The sequence below is a fragment of the Perca flavescens genome, chromosome 20 (genome assembly GCF_004354835.1).
Source record: "Perca flavescens isolate YP-PL-M2 chromosome 20, PFLA_1.0, whole genome shotgun sequence".
NCBI classification, from domain to species: Eukaryota; Metazoa; Chordata; class Actinopteri; order Perciformes; family Percidae; genus Perca; species Perca flavescens.
In genome coordinates, this window is record NC_041350.1 from 440,001 (window position 1) to 462,160 (window position 22,160).

The 22,160-nt window shown below is 40.1% G+C and overlaps 1 protein-coding gene across 1 annotated transcript; it reads left to right on the forward strand.

The window, feature by feature from the left end:
* Window positions 1-8,743: 8,743 nt before the first annotated feature.
* clec14a (C-type lectin domain containing 14A) lies at window positions 8,744-18,215 on the forward strand. Its single transcript, XM_028565620.1, has 3 exons — window positions 8,744-8,830; window positions 13,091-13,449; window positions 16,096-18,215. Exons 2-3 carry the CDS (start codon window positions 13,129-13,131, stop codon window positions 17,041-17,043), a joined length of 1,269 nt encoding a protein of 422 aa, XP_028421421.1. The 5' UTR covers window positions 8,744-8,830; window positions 13,091-13,128; the 3' UTR covers window positions 17,044-18,215.
* Window positions 18,216-22,160: the final 3,945 nt, after the last annotated feature.

A 22,160-nucleotide genomic window follows, 5' to 3' on the forward strand; every position in this document is an offset into this window, starting at 1 on the left:
ATGTCATTTTTCAAAATTCTAGACACAAAACTCACAACCAATGATCAAAATGCAATTTTCAATTGCTTGGATACAATACACATAAACCAAAGATCATTTGTTCATTTAACAAAGATCACCTGTTCAATACAACACAACTTAACATCAAAGTTCTACTATTTCAAAAGGCAATTCACACATTACATTTTAATTCAATTCAATTCAATTTTATTTATAGTATCAAATCATAACACAAGTTATCTCGAGACACTTTACAGATAGAGTAGGTCTAGACCACACTATAATTTACAAAGCCCCAACAATTCCAACAATTACAGTAATTCCCTCAAGAGCAAGCAGTGCGACAGTGGCGAGGAAAAACTCCCTCTTGGGAAGAAACCTCGGACAGACCCAGGCTCTTGGTAGGCGGTGTCTGACGGGCCGGTTGGGGGTGTGATAAACAGTGGTAATAGTAGTCACATTAATAATGGAACAGTGACTGGATGTAGCGGGAAGCTGCAGGGTTCAGCAGGAAGCAGCATGACATTGCAGGGCACCGCTGAGCTCGGCAGGGAGTGTAGCAGGACCACGGCGACAGCTGGAACCTGGATCTTGGTGCCAACGTTCTCCAAGGAAATATAAATAGGACGGGAAACACACAAATAGTAATAGTAATAGAAAGGGAGAGGAGAGAGCAGCTCAGTGTGTCAAAGGAAGGAAGGAAGTCCGCCGGCAGTCTAGAACTATAACAGCGTAACTAAGAGAGACAGGTCATAAGGAGAGGTAGCCTGTTCGGACTTTGAACTCTCCCCTGCCGGATCGGGCTTGGCTGGCCTGCCTCCCTCTACTTTGTTATGTATTATTAATCTAACAATTATGAATAGAAGCAGGTGGGCCAGTTAGGTGAACACTGCAACTCCTCACTCCCTAACTATAAGCTTTATCAAATAGGAGAGTTTTAAGTTCATTCTTAAGTGACAGTTTCTGCCCCCCGAATCCAGACTGGGAGCTGGTTCCATAGGAGAAGAGCCTGATAACTGAAGACTCTGGCTCCCATTCTACTTTTAGAGACTCTAGGTACCACCAGTAACTCTGCATTCTGGCAGCGCAGTGCTCTAGTGCAGTGGTTCTCAAACTTTTTCAGTCATTCCCCACTTTGGACAAGGGGGAATTTTCAAGCCCCACCTGTCCTTATTGCCCCAACACAATGCTAATGAAATACGCAACAAGCTTAAAATGTTCCAATTTATTGAAGTAACAACTATCTACATCAAATAACAGCAAGTTCAAAAATAAAGAAAATAAAAGTGCAGCTGTGGCAAAATTTGTATCAAGTTCAAAAATAGAAAATAAATAAAAGTGTCACTTTGCAATCTGTTAAAAAAAGAAAAAAGAGAAATTCACTTGGTAAGACAGGTCTATTTATCCCTGCATTAGTGGCTGCAATGAGCCTGTCTTGCATTGCACAATTTTGGGGGTGATCGGTCTAATAAGCGGCAAAACACAGCTATAAAGACGGTTTGCTCTCACACGCGCTGCATTTATAGTCATACACACACACACACACACACACACACACACACATATACACACACACACACACACACACACACACACACACATGCAGTCACTCTCTAGTCTAGTGGAGGCGAGTATGGCTGCAGCCTGGAGCATCCTAAGCCGTCCCGTCTCATGCCAAGGCGTATCCAACGGTAAATTAATAGGGTCAAAAATACGAAATCAAATTATTTTCCAGATTGAGTCACGGGTAAATCCATGGGCGTCAGTTTGGTTTGAAATGTGCTGGACAGAGACGCATTTGGAAGTACATTTCCAGAAGTGCTGGGTACAATGACGCATAGCCTACTTTTTTTTTTCTCTTTCGCGCAGGTCACGTTTGAAAGACGCTATCCTGTAGCTTACTAATAAATAAAAACGTGGTTTAATGTACGTAAACAATGATCAATGATAACCAAACTAAACTGGTTAAAACTGTCAAAAAATCTAACCCAAAGTCCAATTATTATGGACGTTATCTGACAGCTGACGTTTCTACTTCACATTTTCAGCAAGGCAGCGGAGCGGCTGTGGGTTGACTCCCAAAGGTTCTCATGGGCTTTATAAGTCCTAACATGAAAAAGCTTAACGTGGCTTAATGTACCTAAACAACAATCAATCATCACCACATTTCTGGTTCGATTTTTTTTGCGAGTTTTCAGTTGTTATGAGGAGCAATATGAGAAAGCTTTTTCACAAGCTTTTTCCTCATCATAGGCGCCAATGAAGAAGAAAATGTTAATGTAAGATAACTTATAATTGTTGGATTTCGGTTTAGTTCTTTTGACAGGCGTAAGTGTTCATTACAAGATATGGCCATGATAAATTTGGTGACTATTGATCGTTGTTGAGGTACATTAAACCACGTTAAGCTTTTTCACGTTAAGCAGAATGTTCCAACAGGCAGTGTTGTGAACAGAGATGTGTGCAGCCAGCACAGCAGCAGAGCGGCTGTGGGGATAGAGATTGCTGTGGATTTTTTGGCATCTTTTTTTTTGGCAGAATTATATGTATTAGTAATATAGTATTAAAGTAGTAAAGTATTTTATTCCAGACGGCAGCTTTTATTTTGAAAAGTAGAAGCTCGGGGATGGCACCAGGCGGGTCGGCATGAGACGGGTCGGCATGACATGGGACGCTCCGGGCTGCCGCCATACAGTCCTGGTCTAGTGGAGGTCTTGCTCCAGATTCCGGGAGATTGGATCTCATTTGCGGGCGTCAAGGAGCTGCTATCAATATGCGGGAGACTCCTGGAACTTCTGGAACAGTTGGGATTTCTGGATAAAGATATAAAGGCATAAAAACGACAATGTCCTCCCGTTTGGCGTGCCCCACCTGTCACGTCTCTATTCCCCACCAGTGGGGCGCGCCCCACACTTTGAACCGCTGCTCTAGTGGGACAATAGGGTATTAGGAGCTCTTCTAGATATGAAGGTGCTTGACCATTTAGAGCTTTGTAGGTCAGGAGAAGGATTTTAAATTCAATCCTGGATTTTACAGGAAGCCAATGCAGAGAAGCTAATACAGGAGAAATGTGATCTCTTTTCTTAGTTCTTGTGAGAACAAGTGCTGCAGCATTCTGGATCAGCTGGAGAGTCTTAAGGGACTTATTTGAGCAACCGGACAGTAGGGAATTACAATAGTCCAGCCTGGAAGTAACGAATGCATGGATTAGTTTTTCAGCATCGTTTTGAGACAGGATATTCCTAATTTTGACAATGTTACGAAGATGAACAAAGGCTGTTCTTGAGTTTTTTTTTAGATGGGGGTTAAAGGATATATCCTGATCAAAAATAACCCCTAGATTTCTGACAGTAGTGCTGGAGGCCAGGACAATACCATCTAGAGTAGCTATGTCTATAGATAATGAGGTTCAGAGGTGTTTAGGGCCCAGCACAATAACTTCAGTTTTGTTAGAGTTTAACATCAGAAAATTATAGGTCATCCAGGATTTTATATCTTTAATACATGCTTGAAGTTTAGCTAACTGACTGGTTTCATCTGGTTTGATTGACAAGTATAATTGGGTGTCACCCGCATAGCAGTGAAAGTTAATTGAGTGTTTCCTAATAATATTACCTAGGTAGGAGGAAGAGGAAGCATATATAAGGAGAATAGAATTGGTCCAAGCACTGAGCCTTGAGGAACCCCATGGCTAACTTTAGTGTACTTGGAGGATTTATCATTAACATTAACAAATTGAGATCGATCAGAGAAAAAGGACTTAAACCAGCTTAAAGTGATTCCTTTAATGCCAACTAAATATTCCAATCTCTGTAACAGGATTGTATGGTCAATAGTGTCGAATGCAGCACTAAGATCTAGTAAAACAAGAATGGAGACATGTATAAGTCCTTTGTCTGCAGCAGTTAGAAGGTTGTTAGTCATTTTCACCAGTGCCGTCTCTGTGCTATGATGCATTCTAAATCCTGACTGAAAGTCATCAAATAAACTATTGTTATGTAGAAAATCACATAACTGATTAGCAACTACCTTCTCAAGGATCTTGGATAGAAAGGGAAGGTTAGATATAGGTCTATAGTTTGCTAAGACCTCAGGATTGAGAGTGGGTTTTTTCAGAAGAGGTTTTATCACAGCTATTTTAAATGACTGCGGTACATAACCTGTTAATAAGGACATATTGATTATATCTAGTAATGAAGTGTTAACCACGGGTAACGCTTCTTTGAGTAATCTCGTTGGGATGGGGTCTAAGAGACAGGTAGATGGCTTAGCTGAGGATATCTTTAACATTAATTGTTGAAGGTCTATAGGATAAAAGCAGTCTAAGTATATGACGGGAATAGTCATTCTTTCTAGCGGTCCTGCGTTTAAAGGTGAACTGTTAGAAGTTGAGGGCAAAAGGTGATAGATTTTATCTCTAATTGTTATAATTTTATCATTAAAGAAGCTCATGAAGTCATCACTACTCAGAGCTAGAGGAATAGATGGCTCAGTAGAGCTGTGGCTATCCGTCAGCCTGGCTACAGTGCTGAAAAGAAACCTTGGGTTGTTCTTATTTTCTTCTATTAGTGATGAGTAACAGTCTGATCTGGCCTTTCTTAGGGCCTTCCTATAGGTTTTGAGACTTTCTTGCCAATCCAAACGAGATTCTTCCACTTTGGTAGAACGCCATTTACTTTCGAGGTTTCGCGAGATTTGTTTTAATTTGCGAGTTTGGGAGTTATACCAAGGTGCTAGTTTCCTTTGCTTCATCATCTTCTTTTTCAGGGGAGCAACAGAGTCTAAGGTCGTCCGTAGGCAAGTCGTAGCACCGTCTACAAATGTATCAATTTGAGAGGGACTGAGGTTAACATAGAGGTCCTCGGTTATGTTAAGGCATGACATAGAGTCGAATGCTGTTGGAATATCTTCCTTAAATTTAGCTATAGCACTGTCAGATAGGCATCTAGTGTAGAAGCTTTTATCTAATTTAGTATAGTCAGGTAGAAAGAATTCAAAAGTAATTAAAGAATGATCTGATAATACCGAATTCGGCGGAAATATTATTAAATCCTCAATTTCAATACCATATGCCAGCACGAGGTCAAGGGTGTGGTTAAAACAGTGCGTCGCCTTGTGCACACTCTGACTGAAACCAATTGAATCCAGTAATGAGTTGAAAGCAGTACTAAGGCTATCATTGTCAACGTCCACATGGATATTAAAATCACCTACAATAAGTACTTTGTCTGATTTAAGGACTAAACATGATAAAAACTCTGAGAATTCAGATAAAAATTCAGAATACGGACCTGGAGCCCTGTAAATAACAACGAATATAATTGGCTGTAATGTTTTCCATTTTGGATGTTGAAGATTAAGAACAAGACTCTCAAACGAGTTATAATTTAGTTTAAGTTTAGGATTAATTAACAGGTTTGAATCAAAAATGATTAGATAATTGTATATTCATTCCATTACAATCATCTAACTATCAATTGATACAACTGCTCAAAATGATAAGTAACTGTTGCATTACTCTTAATGACTAGTTGTATGGAAACAGACAAACAATATTCCATGTTTAGATCATGAAAGTTTCAAGATAACAAGATTCATTGTCACCAGTTAGTGTGGAGCATGAACCAATTAGAATCTATGGATGTAATATTTCATCATCATTCTTTACTGTAATGTACTACTGTTTATCAGACACTGTTTCTATGGTCCCATATACTACTACTGTAATGTACTACTGTTTATCAGGCACTGTGTCTATGGTCCCATGTACCACCTTTGAGACTATTTACAGTATTGACAGTACTCCACTGTATGCAAGCAGGCCCTTGGAATTGCTTGTCCAATTCTGCCAACTCGTTACTGATAATTGCGATATATACTTTATATATCTACTGTATATACTCACCTAAAGGATTATTAGGAACACCATACTAATACTGTGTTTGACCCTATCCTATAAATATGGGCCAACATTTCTAAAGAATGCTTCCAGCACCTTGTTGAATCAATGACACAAAGAATTAAGGCAGTTCTGAAGGCGAAAGGGAACCCCCACACCATTACACCACCACCACCAGCACCAGCCTACCCAGTGGTAACAAGGCATGACGGATGCATGTTCTCATTCTGTTTACGCAAAATTCTGACTCTACCATCTGAATGTCTCAACAAAAATTGAGACTCATCAGACCAGGCAACATTTTTACAGTCTTCAATTGTCCAATTTTGGTGTGCTCATGCAAATTGTAGCCTCATGTTCCTATTTCTAGTGGAGATGAGTGGTACCTAGTGGGGTCTTCTGCTGGTGTAGCCCATCCGCCTCAAGGTTGTGCGTGTTGTGGCTTCACAAATGCTTTGCTGCAGACCTCGGTTGTAACGAGTGGTTATTTGAGTCAAAGTTGATCTTCTATCAGCTGGAATCAGTCGGCCCATTCTCCTCTGGCCTCCAGCATCAACAAGGCATTTTCGCCCCCCAGGACTGCCGCATACTGGATGTTTTTACTTTTTCAGACCATTCTTTATAAACCCTAGAAATGGTTGTGTGTGAAAATCCCAGTAACAGAGAGCAGATTGTGAAATACTCAGACCAGCCCGTCTGGCACCAACAACCATGCTAAGCTCAAAGTTGCTTAGATCACCTTTCTTTCCCATTCTGACATTCAGTTTGGTGTTCAGGAGATTGTCTAGACCTGGACCACACCCCTAAATGCATTGAAGCGGTTGCCATGTGATTGGTTGATTAGATAATTTCATTAATGTAAAATTTAACAGGTGTTCCTAATAATCCTTTAAGTGAGTATAAATACATATACATATATACTCATACCACATTGTTCGCCATGCCTGAAGGTTTTTTCCAAGATGTTTGGCTAATTGCGATGTAGATGAGAACCTGTGGCCAAATCCACAAGAAGTACAGTAATCACTTCTTTGTTTTGATTTTTACAGTACAAGCAAGTTGAGGAACCCTGCATTTGATGTTTTACAGTAATTCAATTCAATTCAATTCAATTTTATTTATAGTATCAAATCATAACAAGAGTTATCTCGAGACACTTTAGAGATAGAGTAGGTCTAGACCACACTCTATAATTTACAAAGCACCAACAATTCTAATAATTCCCTCAAGAGCAAGCAGTGCGACAGTGACAGAAAAACTCCCTCTTGGGAAGAAACCTGGGACAGACCCAGTCTCTTGGTAGGCGGTGTCTGACGATGCCGGTTGAGGTTTCTTTTCTATTTTGTAACTATTTATTTTTGCTTTGATTCAAATAACCCTATTTTGTGATCGTACTGTATTGTTTTTCATCAATACATTTCAGATTTTGCTCAATGATTCCACTGTCTGTAGTATTCTCTCTACTACTGCAGTACTTTTATAGGGATGTATTTACATGAAGTACCATAATGAAATATGTATCAACTATTTTTTACTACAATATTTAATAATTGTAAGAACGATGACACAGTGAAACTATGGGTAGCTTGTGTGTGGCTGATCTAAAGTAACGTTTCAATGGTATTTCACCAACAATTAGTTTTTCGAACCAATGATTGTGTAAGTGCAAGATTTCTTTAAAGATATGAATTCACAATGCAATGTTTTGAACATTGGACAGCCTGTGTTACAAGTGTTGACCGTTGTGAGCTTTGTGTCTAGAGTTTTGAAAAATTACGTCAAGGTTCGAAAATTTGTAGCAAAGTGATTGAAAAAAACTGTAAAAATATAACACGCAGAAACTATACTTTTAGAAAGAAAATTGTTAAATACTTAAACATTTGTATTTTGGTTCAGACAAGTTAAAGAAAAGATATAAGAATAATTATACACACACACACAGACACACACACACATATATACATTGTAATCATTGTATTTAAACAAACAGTGGAAATGGATGGAGGCTCACACAGTGGAGCAGTTAGGAGGATTGTTGTCACGGCGATCCAGATGCTTCCTGGTGGAAGTGTGTGAAGAATGGCAGGAAGTTGAATTTGGAGGAGCTCTGACTAAAGACCACTGTTGTCATAGCAGCAGCGCTGGGATGGGTAAGCCAGGGTAAGCTGACCCTGTGTGTGTGTGTGTGTGTGTGTGTGTGTGTGTTTTGTGATTAAACAGGTAAACTTGTGTGATGTCAGCAGTGTGTGTGACCACTGACTTTAGACTAGCACCACTGACTTTAGACCAGGTTTTTCCTGATCAGTGGCAGAATTGTTTTCTGAAACTGCAAAATAGCACCAGGGAACTTTTGCGCCTGAACACGCCTCCCTTCTTTTCACTGAACCGCCCCCGTGAGTGCAGGTTAATTCCCTAATTTACCAACATGAGTCTGTGGAGGGAAAAGTCCACTGTGTGTCGGGTGCAAAAATTATAAATGATACATGCGTTGGTGTACAAAGTCAATTGCACTGGGTGCAAGATAGGGCCCGAGATGTTTGTTTTTTTGTGTTTGTGTGTGTGTGTGTGTGTGTGTGTGTGTGTGTGTGTGTGTGTGTGTGTGTGTGTGTGTGTGTGTGTGTGTGTGTGTGTGTGTGTGTCAAATCTGAATCAGATTTGGTAAAAATATCAAATGGTTTCTAAATCTCAGTGGCGGCATTTCTCTGGAGGAAGCCAGCTTGCCATATCAAGACACAACACACTTCCTGTTCTGCAGGGGGGGGGGGGGCAGAGCTACTGTGGAGGAAAAACTTAACTGGGAAACAAACTGGGAGAGAGAGAGAGTGAGAGAGAGAGAGCGAGAGGGAGAGAGAGAGAGAGAGAAACTGTGAAAACACAACACAGAAGGAAGAGAGTGGCTGTGGAAGCTGAAGAAGGAAACTCAGTCAGACGGTAAGAAAATTTAAGTTTGATTTATGAACATTTAAACCTAGTTGCAGAAAGTAACTTAGTACCATTACTCCAGTACTGTACTTCAGTCCAAATGTTGAGGTACTTGTACTTTACTTTAGTCGTTTCTTTTCATGCCACTTTCTACTTCTACGCCGTTACATTTCAGAGAGAAATATTGTACTTTTTACTCCACTACATTCATCTGTTACAGCTTTAGTTACTAGTTACTTTAGTTATTCCACTACAGTCATCTGTTACAGCTTTAGTTACTAGTTACTTTAGTTACTCCACTACATTCATCTGTTACAGCTTTAGTTACTAGTTACTTTAGTTACTCCACTACAGTCATCTGTTACAGCTTTAGTTACTAGTTACTTTAGTTACTCCACTACATTCATCTGTTACAGCTTTAGTTACTAGTTACTTTAGTTACTCCACTACAGTCATCTGTTACAGCTTTAGTTACTAGTTACTTTAGTTACTCCACTACAGTCATCTGTTACAGCTTTAGTTACTAGTTACTTTAGTTACTCCGCTACATCCATCTGTTACAGCTTTAGTTACTAGTTACTTTAGTTACTCCTCTACATTCATGTTACAGCTTTAGTTACTAGTTACTTTAGTTACTCCGCTACATTCATCTGTTCCAGCTTTAGTTACTAGTTACTTTAGTTACTCCGCTACATTCATCTGTTCCAGCTTTAGTTACTAGTTACTTTAGTTACTCCGCTACATTCATCTGTTCCAGCTTTAGTTACTAGTTACTTTAGTTACTCCACTACATTCATGTTACAGCTTTAGTTACTAGTTACATGTAGTTTATAAAATCTGATGTTTGATTCTAAAGTAAACTAGCCAACAATATAACATATATAAGTCCAGCTGAGATGAGACCATTAAACACACAGCTGGTTGGATCCTTTACTCTTTCTACAATTTTTAATACATTAACTACATTCTCCTGATGAGACTTTTACTGTTACAGAGTACAGTGTGGTATTAGTACTTTTACTGCAGTAATCTAAATACTTCTTCCAGCGCACGTCAAAGTGAAGAGGCAGCTTAATTTACTTTTACTCTGTGTGTCTGTGTTTGTGTGTGTGTGTGTGTGTACGTTTGTGTCTGTGTGTGTCTGTGTGCATGTGTGCACGTTTGTGTCTGTGTCTGTGTTTATGTGTGTGTGTGTGTGTGTGTGTGTGTGTGTGTGTGTGTGTGCGTGTGTATCTGTGTGTGTATCTGTGTGTGTGTGTGTGTTTTGTGATAAAACAGGTACACTTGTGTGATGTCAGCTAGTTAAATGTGAATATTTTATAATTACTTCTCTCCTCTGTGACAGTAAACTTAAGGAAACACTGATCCACATTTTTCTGACTGACTCAACTTTGAACATGAACACAATTAAAGTGATAAAGATCCATCAGGAAGCTCCGTCCTTCAGCACGTCTCATCCTCTATAACTGATCTTTCTAATGTTCCTGTTGTAGTTTACACCCCTACAGGGACGTGCAATGACATATTAGGGGGCTGGGGCTTGCTGAAAAAAAATGAAAGACTGAATATCTTTAAGGATAGTCTTTTACTACATATGTTCAAACTTCACACACACATACACCATTGGGGAGGATGTGGGGGGGGGGGAATTATGTCTCTGTAAATGATAGTGTGGTCTAGACCTACTCAATCTGTAAAGTGTCCTGAGATAACTCCGGTTAGGATCTAACACTATAAATAAAAAAGCTGGAGTGAACTGAATCAAGCCTCAGTCACCATCATCAAACCCACCAGACTCCATGTAAATATTCAGGGGTTTCATTTATAAACGTGGCGTACGCACAAAACGGGGCTGAAAACGTATGTACGCCACATCCCACGCAAAGGTTGTGATTTATAAAAAACAAACTTGACAGGAGAATGTGCGGTCCTCCACGCAAACTCTGACCCATGCATACGCAGATTATGGAGACAAAATACGAATTGGCAACGCAGATGGTGAAGTGGTGAACTGAAGTCAGACTGCAGAAAGTAAATGGGAATAACTATAGGAGTAGAAAAAGTAAAAATATTGATGCCTCGCACATTTTTTCACTCCATATCATCCACGTAACCATGAAGATTAAATCCAGCAGTGTTATTTGCGCTTGTACTCAGTAATAACTGTTCCATAAACTGAAATCTTAAATAAAAAAATGTTCTTAATATTTAATCGGCACTGTCTCGCTGTCAAATTGTCCGCTACGGGGCAGGAGGAGGAGATGGTCCGACTGCATGGAATACAGGATAGCATCAAATACCCTTGCATTAGACAACTGCAGAACACTGTGTAAATAACTAAATATATATATCTTTAAAACTATGCATATATCATCAAATGTCAAAGTCTGAAAATACAGCCGTTCTCGCGCAATCTTTACCCTTAATGTCAGTTGTCAACAATGTCAACAGTTAACAAAACCTTCATGAAGAAAAGTGTGTTTGCCTATTTCACTTTATTTCGTCTTCAGATTGTATTGCTGTGTTGGCAAGGTGTTAACAATCACAAATTCCTGTAAACATATAAATCCTGCGGTGACCCCGTGCGTAATGCTGCATGATGGCCCTGCTGGACCTGCAGGAGGACTACGCTAAAAGAATCAGGAAGAGACTTCAGGGACCATGACGATGACTGGCTCATATGCCGATTTAAATTCCCTAATATAGGTGTAAAAGTAATATAGCTGTAATAGTAATATAGCTGTAATAGTAATATAGCTGTAATAGTGATATAGCTGTAATAGTAATATAGCTGTAATAGTAATATAGCTGTAATAGTGATATAGCTGTAATAGTAATATAGCTGTAATAGTAATATAGCTGTAATAGTAATATAGCTGTAATAGTGATATAGCTGTAATAGTGATATAGCTGTAATAGTAATATAGCTGTAATAGTGATATAGCTGTAATAGTAATATAGCTGTAATAGTGATATAGCTGTAATAGTGATATAGCTGTAATAGTAATATAGCTGAGCTCTTGGATCCATGTACTGAATTGGGTCCAGTAGAGAGGGCAACGCGCCGGAACCGTGCCATCCCGGTCCAAATACAGGTCCTCGCCACTCTGGGGGAAACCGGCTGTTTCCAGAGGGAAATGTCAGACAGCTAAGTGTTTTTTAAAATAAATATTATACTATATAATCTTCAACTTCATCACTAAGGCTTGTTTGGATATAATATATACTTCTGTTAAATCTTATTATATACGTCTGGTATATCGAAGCTGTCCCCGAGTGCCGTAATGCCTGCCGTTTTGAAAGATTTTATTAATACAGGTAGTCTTTAATTCCGGTTTCCCTACACTGTGCGACAACAGGCCGAAATTAATTGCCAGCAATTGCCGCGCGTCTGAGAGGTTTGTTTATTTATTTTTCTCCGCCAGTCGTCATGATTCGGTGTAACGAAGAACTGCCAGGGTCATTAACATACTGATCAGCATTCACGAGGTGCTTTACATTGACTATTTATGGTTAAAAATGGGCGTGTACAGGGCGGGAGAAGAGGCTGATCCACGTACGCACACTTGTAGTCAGTCTGTGATTTATAAAGGGAACATTAGTTACAGGTGTGCCTACACACGGTTTTATAAATCTGACTTTTTTTCGGCATACGCCATTTTAGACTTTTGGGCGTATGTACACTTATAGTAAGGATCCTACGCACAGTTTTATAAATGAGACCCCAGGACTTTTATCATTGTAAAACACACTTAATTCAAAGTGGTCAGAAACTAAATAAAACTATCAAAAGGCATCTTGGTTCATCTTTCCACTGTTCCAACAATCACCACTCTGGTTTGGTTGAAATAAACTCTTAGTTCACCCATTTACATGTGGAGATATGCTGGCTCTATACACGCTAAAAGTCCTGATTATTTACATGTAGTCTGGTGGAGATATGCTGGCTCTATACACGCTAAAAGTCCTGATTATTTACATGGAGTCTGGTGGAGATATGCTGGCTCTATACGCACTAAAAGTCCTGATTATTTACATGTAGTCTGGTGGAGATATGCTGGCTCTATACACGCTAAAAGTCCTGATTATTTACATGGAGTTTCGGGGCTTTTTCATGTTAAACTAAAAGGATCTTACTCTTTAACTAAAAAGGTCTCTCTGTAGGGATCCATCCCATAATGTTGTCAGACACTTAGAATAATAATCGGAGTCGGTCAGTGGCAAAACCAGAACTTTTAGTGGATGCTAACTGAAGTCTGTGTGTTGCAGCCGTAGTTACCGAAACACTTGGTTTCCAAAGACTCAAGATGAAGTCCTGGTTATGTTGGATTCTGATCCTGTTCAGAAATGTGTCGGCTGACCCGGCTCCACGCTACACCGTCCACCGCACGCCGGTCAGCTTCGATCAGGCCGCAGAGCGCTGTTCCCCCGCCGGCATACTCACCACGCTCGCCACAGAGCAGGAAGTCACGAATGTCCTGGAGGCAGTGGCCGCAGCGGCCACGGCTCCACATCTCAGAGAGTTCACCTTCTGGGTCGGGCTGAGGAAGCTGAAGGACGAGTGTGTGGTTCCCACGCTGCCGCTGAGAGGATTCAAGTGGACGAACAACGGCAGCGAGGAATCTCAGGTGAGCAGAATGTTGTTGCATGTGGAACAGACTCAAACGCAGAGCTCACAACAAAAAGTTTATTAATAAAGGGGAAAAGAAAAGGGAAGTGGGGAGGCAGACGCCAGGAACGGGGAAGCAGCTGAGGGAAGGCTAGAGGGACTGGAGGGTGGAGATATTCAGTGGAGCTGTGACCGGGGAGCTGCGGGAGAGGCACTGGGGCTGGGGACTCGGGGGGAAGCGGGGAAGCCGGAGCCGAGGAGCCGAGGGAGAGAGGCTGGGGCTGGAGAGCAGAGGGAGCGAGGAGAGGCTGGAGCAGGGTGCCGAGGGAGGGAGTCCATGTGGTGGAGCCAGCTGACTGGAGATGACGGTAGAGGATGGAGATGGTGACTGGGGAAGAGAGAGACACAACAGGTAAGTGAGCATTCAGATAACAGACAGAGAAAGAAACCGCAAGAATTTCAGAAAGTCTTCAGCTTAGTGTTTCACCAGCATGACTGGCGCAACAATCAAGCGGAGGTGGTCTGTTGAGCCGGGGTAGAAATACTGGTCTTGATTGTAGATGGGAGGCATGTGTGTGCAGTGGGAGGTGGTGATGATGGGATGGTAACCAGGTGCGCTCAATCAGCTGGCAGCAGCGGTGGGAGGGGGAGAGCAGAGTAGGCACAGAGAGAGAGAGAGAGGCAGGCTAACAGGAAAACACAGGAGAGGAGAAAACCAACCGAGAAACAAACCAGAGAATAGTCAACAACACAGAAAACTCACAGCCAGCCCACCCCAACCATCTACTCTCTACTGTTGTCTCTCTTCATACTACTCTACTGCTGTCTGTCTACATACTACTCTCTACTGTTGTCTCTCTGCATACTACTCTCTACTGTTGTCTCTCTACATACTACTCTCTACTGTTTTCTCTCTTCATACTACTCTACTGCTGTCTCTCTTCATACTACTCTCTACTGTTGTCTCTCTTCATACTACTTTACTGCTGTCTCTCTTCATACTACTCTCTACTGTTGTCTCTCTACATACTACTCTCTACTGTTGTCTCTCTACATACTACTCTCTACTGTTGTCTCTCTACATACTACTCTCTACTGCTGTCTCTCTACATACTACTCTCTACTGCTGTCTCTCTACATGCTACTCTCTACTGTTGTCTCTCTTCATACTACTCTCTACTGTTGTCTCTCTACATGTTACTCTCTACTGTTGACTCTCTACAGTACATACTACTTTCTACTGTTGTCTCTCTTCATACTACTCTCTACTGTTGTCTCTCTACATACTACTCTCTACTGCTGTCTCTCTACATACTACTCTCTACTGCTGTCTCTCTACATACTACTCTCTACTGTTGTCTCTCTACATACTACTCTCTACTGTTGTCTCTCTACATACTACTCTCTGCTGTTGTCTCTCTACATACTATTCTCTACTGCAGTCTCTCTACATACTACTCTCTACTGTTGTCTCTCTACATACTACTCTCTACTGTTGTCTCTCTTCTTACTACTCTACTGCTGTCTGTCTACATACTACTCTCTACTGTTGTCTCTCTTCATACTACTCTCTACTGTTGTCTCTCTACATACTACTCTCTACTGTTTTCTCTCTTCATACTACTCTCTACTGCTGTCTCTCTTCATACTACTCTCTACTGTTGTCTCTCTACATACTACTCTCTACTGTTGTCTCTCTACATACTACTCTCTACTGCTGTCTCTCTACATACTACTCTCTACTGCTGTCTCTCTACATGCTACTCTCTACTGTTGTCTCTCTACATACTACTCTCTAGTGCTCTCTCTACATACTACTCTCTACTGCTGTCTCTCTACATGCTACTCTCTACTGCTGTCTCTCTACATGCTACTTTCTACTGTTGTCTCTCTTCATACTACTCTCTACTGCTGTCTCTCTACATACTACTCTCTACTGCTGTCTCTCTACATACTACTTTCTACTGTTGTCTCTCTTCATACTACTCTCTACTGCTGTCTCTCTACATACTACTCTCTACTGCTGTCTCTCTACATACTACTCTCTACTGCTGTCTCTCTACATACTACTCTCTAATGTTGTCTCTCTTCATACTACTCTCTACTGTTGTCTCTCTACATGCTACTCTCTACTGTTGTCTCTCTACATACTACTTTCTACTGTTGTCTCTCTTCATATTACTCTCCACTGCTGTCTCTCTACATACTACTCTCTACTGCTGTCTCTCTACATACTACTCTCTAATGTTGTCTCTCTTCATATTACTCTCCACTGCTGTCTCTCTACATACTACTCTCTACTGTTGTCTCTCTACATACTACTCTCTAATGTTGTCTCTCTTCATACTACTCTCTACTGTTGTCTTTCTACATACTACTCTCTTCATACTACTCTCTACTGTTGTCTCTCTACATACTACTTTCTACTGTTGTCTCTCTACATACTACTCTCTTCATATTACTCTCTACTGTTGTCTCTCTACATACTACTCTCTACTGTTGTCTTTCTACATACTACTCTCTTCATACTACTCTCTACTGTTGTCTCTCTACATACTGCCACTGACCAAGTGTCAGTATTTTACGAGTTGGAATTGAGAAGGTGTTGATCTTATAAGTATAAGTACTGCGGTAAAGGATCTGAATACTTCTTCCACCATTGCAGGTGAGCCGCTGGGCCAAGGAACCCGAGCACACCTGCACGTCGGCTCGCTGCGCGGTGCTGAAGGGCGAGCTGGACGGGTTGAATGTGACACGCTGGGGTCTGATCCCCGTCTCATGCAGGACTGATAACAACTACATCTGTAAACTCACATATGCCGAAGACAAGTCTAATCAGCAGAAACCTGATCCTGAACCAGAACCCACTTCACCTGAAGCACATGAACCTGAAACACAACATACTAAAGCACAACCTGGTCCTGGTTCTCAGCGAGAACCGGCTACAACAGAACCATCTAAACCTGCTAAAGACACAACACAACAACCTGACATGAAGCCTAAAACTACACCTGTGCTGCAGGGTTCTGGTTCTGATCCGGTGGTGCGGTCGGACTCCTGTCAGCCCCTCCACATCCCCCGCGCCCGCTCCATCAGTCGGGACCTGGCAAACAGCAGCAAGATCCTGGTGGAGTGCTGGTCGTTGTCTGCACCGCTGGAGCTGCGTTGCTCGGGCTGGCCGGCAGTGTGGCGGCTGCCGGACGACTCGCCAGCCAACTTCACCGACATCTGTGCGTCATGTGACGCCGGCTTCCAGAAAGACGCTTCAGGAAACTGCGTGGACGTGGACGAGTGCAGCGTTGGCGGCAGCAGCGGTCCGTGCAGACACAGCTGCCAGAACACGGCGGGCTCCTACAGCTGCTTCTGCTCCGACCAGAGCGGGAATCAACTCAGCGAGGACTCGCCAGAGTGCGCCGAAGCGGCCACAAGCGGCGTCCTCGTGGTGGCGTTGGCTGCCGTGGCGACGCTGGTGCTGCTAGTGGTGGTCGTCCTGGTGACGGTGAAGTGTTGCCTAATGAGGCAGTCGAAGAAACGTGCCATGAAGAAGGCAGAGAAGATGGCAATGGAGAGCAAGGATTCATTTGAAACAGCCAATGAGAAAGCGGCAACATGAGGGAGTTGTGAGAGTGACATCATCATGTGTCTCCAAAATACAGAGCGGTGAAGACCGCTTGTGGCTAGAAGGGATACAGCTACGGCCGGAAGTTATGCTAAATTACTCCAAATTACTCTAAATCTCACAAAATCTAGGCTAATTTTGGAGCCATAGTGGAACTTTGTTTGTGTTTTGTTTATATACCACGTTCACCGTGTCAGCATGGTGTGTTAATATGTTGTTTGATTTGTTTAAAAGAAGATGAATGGAACTAAATGAGAAATGAAATGGACTGTATGACCTGTATACAGTGAGCAGGCCGTATTGGTATGAATGGGTCACCGCACTGAAAGATATTTAATGTACGGACATGAATTTATTGGCAGCTCCTCATTGGCCTAATATAGGAGTTGTTAAAAGACTCTACAGCTAATATAACAACATCATTCTAATACTTTCAACCAGGAAACATGTGCTCGTTCCTCTGGAGTGTTTTAACCCAAACCACCATCTCTTTCCTAAACTTAACTATTTGTTTTGGTGCCTAAACTTACCGTAGATGTATCCCCTTGAAGTCCCGCCCCTTTCTGTGTCCACCCTGGTACTTTATTTCAGTAAAAATGGTAGTGAACGGGGAGAGGCAGATGATGTTAGGTCCTGTCTTGAATTGAGCCATGTATTACACACATGATGTTTGTTGCTTTTCCCAAAGTTTTTCTACTTTTTTCTGATTTTTTAATCCCTTTAACTGACATTTTTGATGTTTTTTCTGATTTTTTTGTCTTTTGACTTTTTTAGCTAGCCAGCTAAACGTAGGTCATGAAGGTGAAGTATATTGTGTAATTCTAAGATCAGAGCTTTAGGATCTAACCCTTTTAACATAATTCTTTTGAACGTCATTCTATTGTGCATTTTAACATAACTTTGGACCATCTTGGTCGGGAAAACACTGAATTATGTAACTATAAAGACAACAATTCTGATGAAAGTTCCTTTAATGCTGAGCCACAGGTGAGGTGGTATTACAACTGAAATGGAATTATGCTAATACTGAATGAATTGGGCTCTTAGGGCTCTACAATGCCAAGACTAATAGGTAGCTACCACAGTGTGCAAAAACAGGGAAAAGTTGATAATATATAATAAATAATAATAAATAGATAAATAAATAAATAATATATTTTGTTGTGCTGCAGCTGCTCTTTTCACCCTGTGTGTTGAGCTCTCTGTTTTAGCTACCAAGTGAGGCATCTCACTTCTGTTACATCTTTGTTGGGAGTCGCACATGCTCAGTAGCTAGGTAACGTACTAGCCAAACAGAAGTAAAATATGAGGGTGTTCCCTGACAGTACCTAGGTAAGGACTACTAGCCAGTCAGAAGCAGAGTATGAGGGCGTGCCCTGACAGTACCTAGGTAAGGACTACTAGCCAGTCAGAAGCAGAGTATGAGGGCGTGCCCTGACAGTAGCTAGATAAGGACTACTACCAAGTCAGAAGCAGAGTATGAGGGCGTGCCCTGACAGTACCTAGGTAAGGACTACTAGCCAGTCAGAAGCAGAGTATGAGGGCGTGCCCTGACAGTACCTAGGTAAGGACTACTAGCCAGTCAGAAGCAGAGTATGAGGGCGTGCCCTGACAGTAGCTAGGTAAGGACTACTAGCCAGTCAGAAGCAGAGTATGAGGGCGTGCCCTGACAGTACCTAGGTAAGGACTACTAGCCAGTCAGAAGAAGAGTATGAGGGCCCTGACAGTACCTAGGTAAGGACTACTAGCCAGTAAGAAGCAGAGTATGAGGGCGTGCCCTGACAGTACCTAGGTAAGGACTACTAGCCAGTCAGAAGCAGAGTGGCGGGCTACGCTAGCAGCTAGGCAAGCATTACAACGTGTGTTACAAAGTGACCGACGTTTGTCTCTGAAGTAAAGGCTGGACTACAATAGAGCTGTTTGGAGCAGTTTGTGAACAGTGTTTTCTGTTCAAGATGGTAAGTCCCTTTGGGGGGGACTTTGGGCTTTTTCACTTTGTAAACCTGTAAAGTGCACAAAAACGATATATAACACTATAAAGGAAAGGGGAAATGCCTAAAAGCATAGGAGCATTTTAAACAGCTTTGCAGACTTTGAAGGCATGTTACGACCACTTCCCTTAATGTGGCTGTTGTTGTTTGATACCAGAATCTCCGCTCAAAAACTGATTTCGTGGTAGCTCGTCAAACAAAGACTTTTAGTTTTAAAAATAATTATTTTATAGGGTGCCGGGATTAAGTTAAGGGCTGAAATCTCCCCTGATAAAAATATTATTGTCTCTCCTTGTTCACTAACGGACATATTTTTACTAAAATAAAGTCCCGTTGTGGAAACAGGAAGGGGCGGGGCTTCTCCTCTCTGTGACTCAAACTTTCGATGAAGTTTACAGGAAGTTACCCAGACACAGGTGAAGTATTTTTTTGTGATTCAAAGAAATTAATTCTTGAAGATTGAATATGAGAAAAACGAAAATAAACCTCTGAATTTGAAACAAAAGTAAATATTTTATTATTTTAAGAGTTAAATGTAATGAATATATGAATAGGTTTTAAAAGCATAAAATAAGTAGTTGTAATAAAATTGATCCTAAAATGTTGCTGTTTAAATCTGTATTTCTGTGTTTAATCTGTCAGTAAATTAAACCAATTTATTAAACCAAGAAAATGTTTTACTTTTTGATCAACAAAGAGTTTTAGTGTTTTGAATAATTAAAATTTCACATATTTTATTTTGAACAGGGTATCATTTATCTGTTGTTATATTACATCATAATCATGATCTGTTCTCTTCCAGTAAATGACTCATCCTGCACTCAAGGTTTTCTTAATTTATGTCCACACACACGCACACACACAGACACACTCATACAGACACACAGACGCACACATATACATTGTAATCATTGTATTTACAGTTTTTTACAATCATTTTGCTACTAATTTCAGAACCTTAGCCAAATATCTTGGAAAAAACCTTTGGTCATGGCGAACAATGTGGTACGAGTGTATATATATGTATATGTATATATACAGCATATATATAAAGTATATATCTCAATCATCAGTAACGAGTTGGCAGAATTGGACCAGCAATTCCAAGGGCCTGCATGCATACAGTGGAGTACTGTCAATACTGTAAATAGTCTCAAAGTTGGTACATGGGACCATAGAAACAGTGTCTGATAAACAGTAGTACATTACAGTAAAAGTAGTACATGGGACCATAGAAACAGTGTCTGATAAACAGTAGTACATTACAGTTAAGAATAATGATTACAGTTTTTTACAATCACTTTGCTACTAATTTCAGAACCTTGATGTGATTTTTCAAAACTCTAGACTCAAAAACTCAAAACAGTCATCGCTTGTAACACAGGCTGTCCAATGTTCAAAACATTGGATTGTGCATTCATATCTCTAAAGAAGTATTGCACTTGCACAATCACTGGTTCAAAAAACAAATATATTGGGAAATACCATTGAAACGTTACTTTAGATCACCCACACACAAGCTACCCATAGTTTCACTGGGTCATCGTTCGTACAATCATTAAATATTGTAGTACAAAATAGGTGATACATGTTTCATTATGGTACTACAAGTAAATACATCCCTGTAAAAGTACTGCAGTAGTAGAGAGAATACTACAGACCAATGTGGTATATATATATATATATATATATATATATATATATATATATATATATATATATATATATATATATATTTATCCAGGTAAGTCGATTGAGAACAAATTCTCATTTGCAACGAGAACACACACATATATACACATATATATATATATATACATACATATATATATATATACATACATATATATATACATACATATATATATATATACATACATATATACATACATATATACATATATAAATATACATGTATATATACATACATATATATATGCATATATATATATACATACATATATATATACATACATACATGTATATATATATACATACATATATATATATATATATATATATATATATATATATACATACATATATATATATACATACATTTATATATATATACATACATGTATATATATATATGTACATACATGTATATATATATGTACATACATGTATATATATATATACATACATATATATACATACATATATATACATATATACATACATACATATATATATATATACATATATATATATATATATATATATATATATATATATCATACCTAGAGATTGGCATGTTTTGATTTCAGTTAGTCTAATAGATGGTTTCATTTGCATATAGAGATGATTTTATGGAAAGTACCCCATGCCAATCTGTAGGTATGGTGAAGGGTATGTGATGATGTTGGGGTATGGTGAAGGGTATGTGATGATGTGGGGGTATGGTGAAGGGTATGTGATGATGTGGGGGTATGGTGAAGGGTATGTGATGATAGGGGGGTATGGTGAAGGCAAGGCAAGGTAAGGCAGCTTTATTTGTATAGCACATTTCAGCAACAAGGCAATTCAAAGTGCTTTACATGAAACATGAAACATTAAAAACAGTTAGAAAACAATTAAAAACAATTTAAGATCATTAAAAGACAAGAATAAAATGTACAGTGCAGTATAAGAATTTTAAAGAAAGAGCAGTTAAAAATAAGTTATTTAAAGAAAGGCAACATTAAAAAGATATGTCTTCAGCCTGGATTTAAAAGAACAGAGTTGCAGCGGACCTGCAGTTTTCTGGGAGTTTGTTCCAGATATGTGGAGCATAAAAACTGAACGCTGCTTCCCCCTGTTTAGTTCTGACTCTGGGAACAACAAGTAGACCTGTTCCAGACGACCTGAGAGGTCTGGGTGGGTCATAATGTAGTAGCAGATCAGAAATGTATTTTGGCCCTAAACCATTTAGTGATTTGTAAAGTGATTTGTTTTTTCTTCATTTAATTTAAGAAAGTTATGGCACATCCAGTCGTTAATTTGTTCAATGCACATATTCAGTTGTTGTATTGGGCTATAATTCCCTGGCGATAAGGTTATGTAAATTTGTGTGTTATCCGCATAACTATGGTAACTTATTTTGTTGTTTTCCATAATCTGAGCCAGTGGAAGCATGTA

Bases quoted from the DNA above. Each gene is read 5' to 3' on its own strand.
- clec14a (XM_028565620.1), top strand. From the start codon at position 13,129: ATGAAGTCCTGGTTATGTTGGATTCTGATCCTGTTCAGAAATGTGTCG. The intron at 13,450-16,095 runs GTGAGCAGAATG...CCACCATTGCAG, and splicing joins ACGGCAGCGAGGAATCTCAG to GTGAGCCGCTGGGCCAAGGA.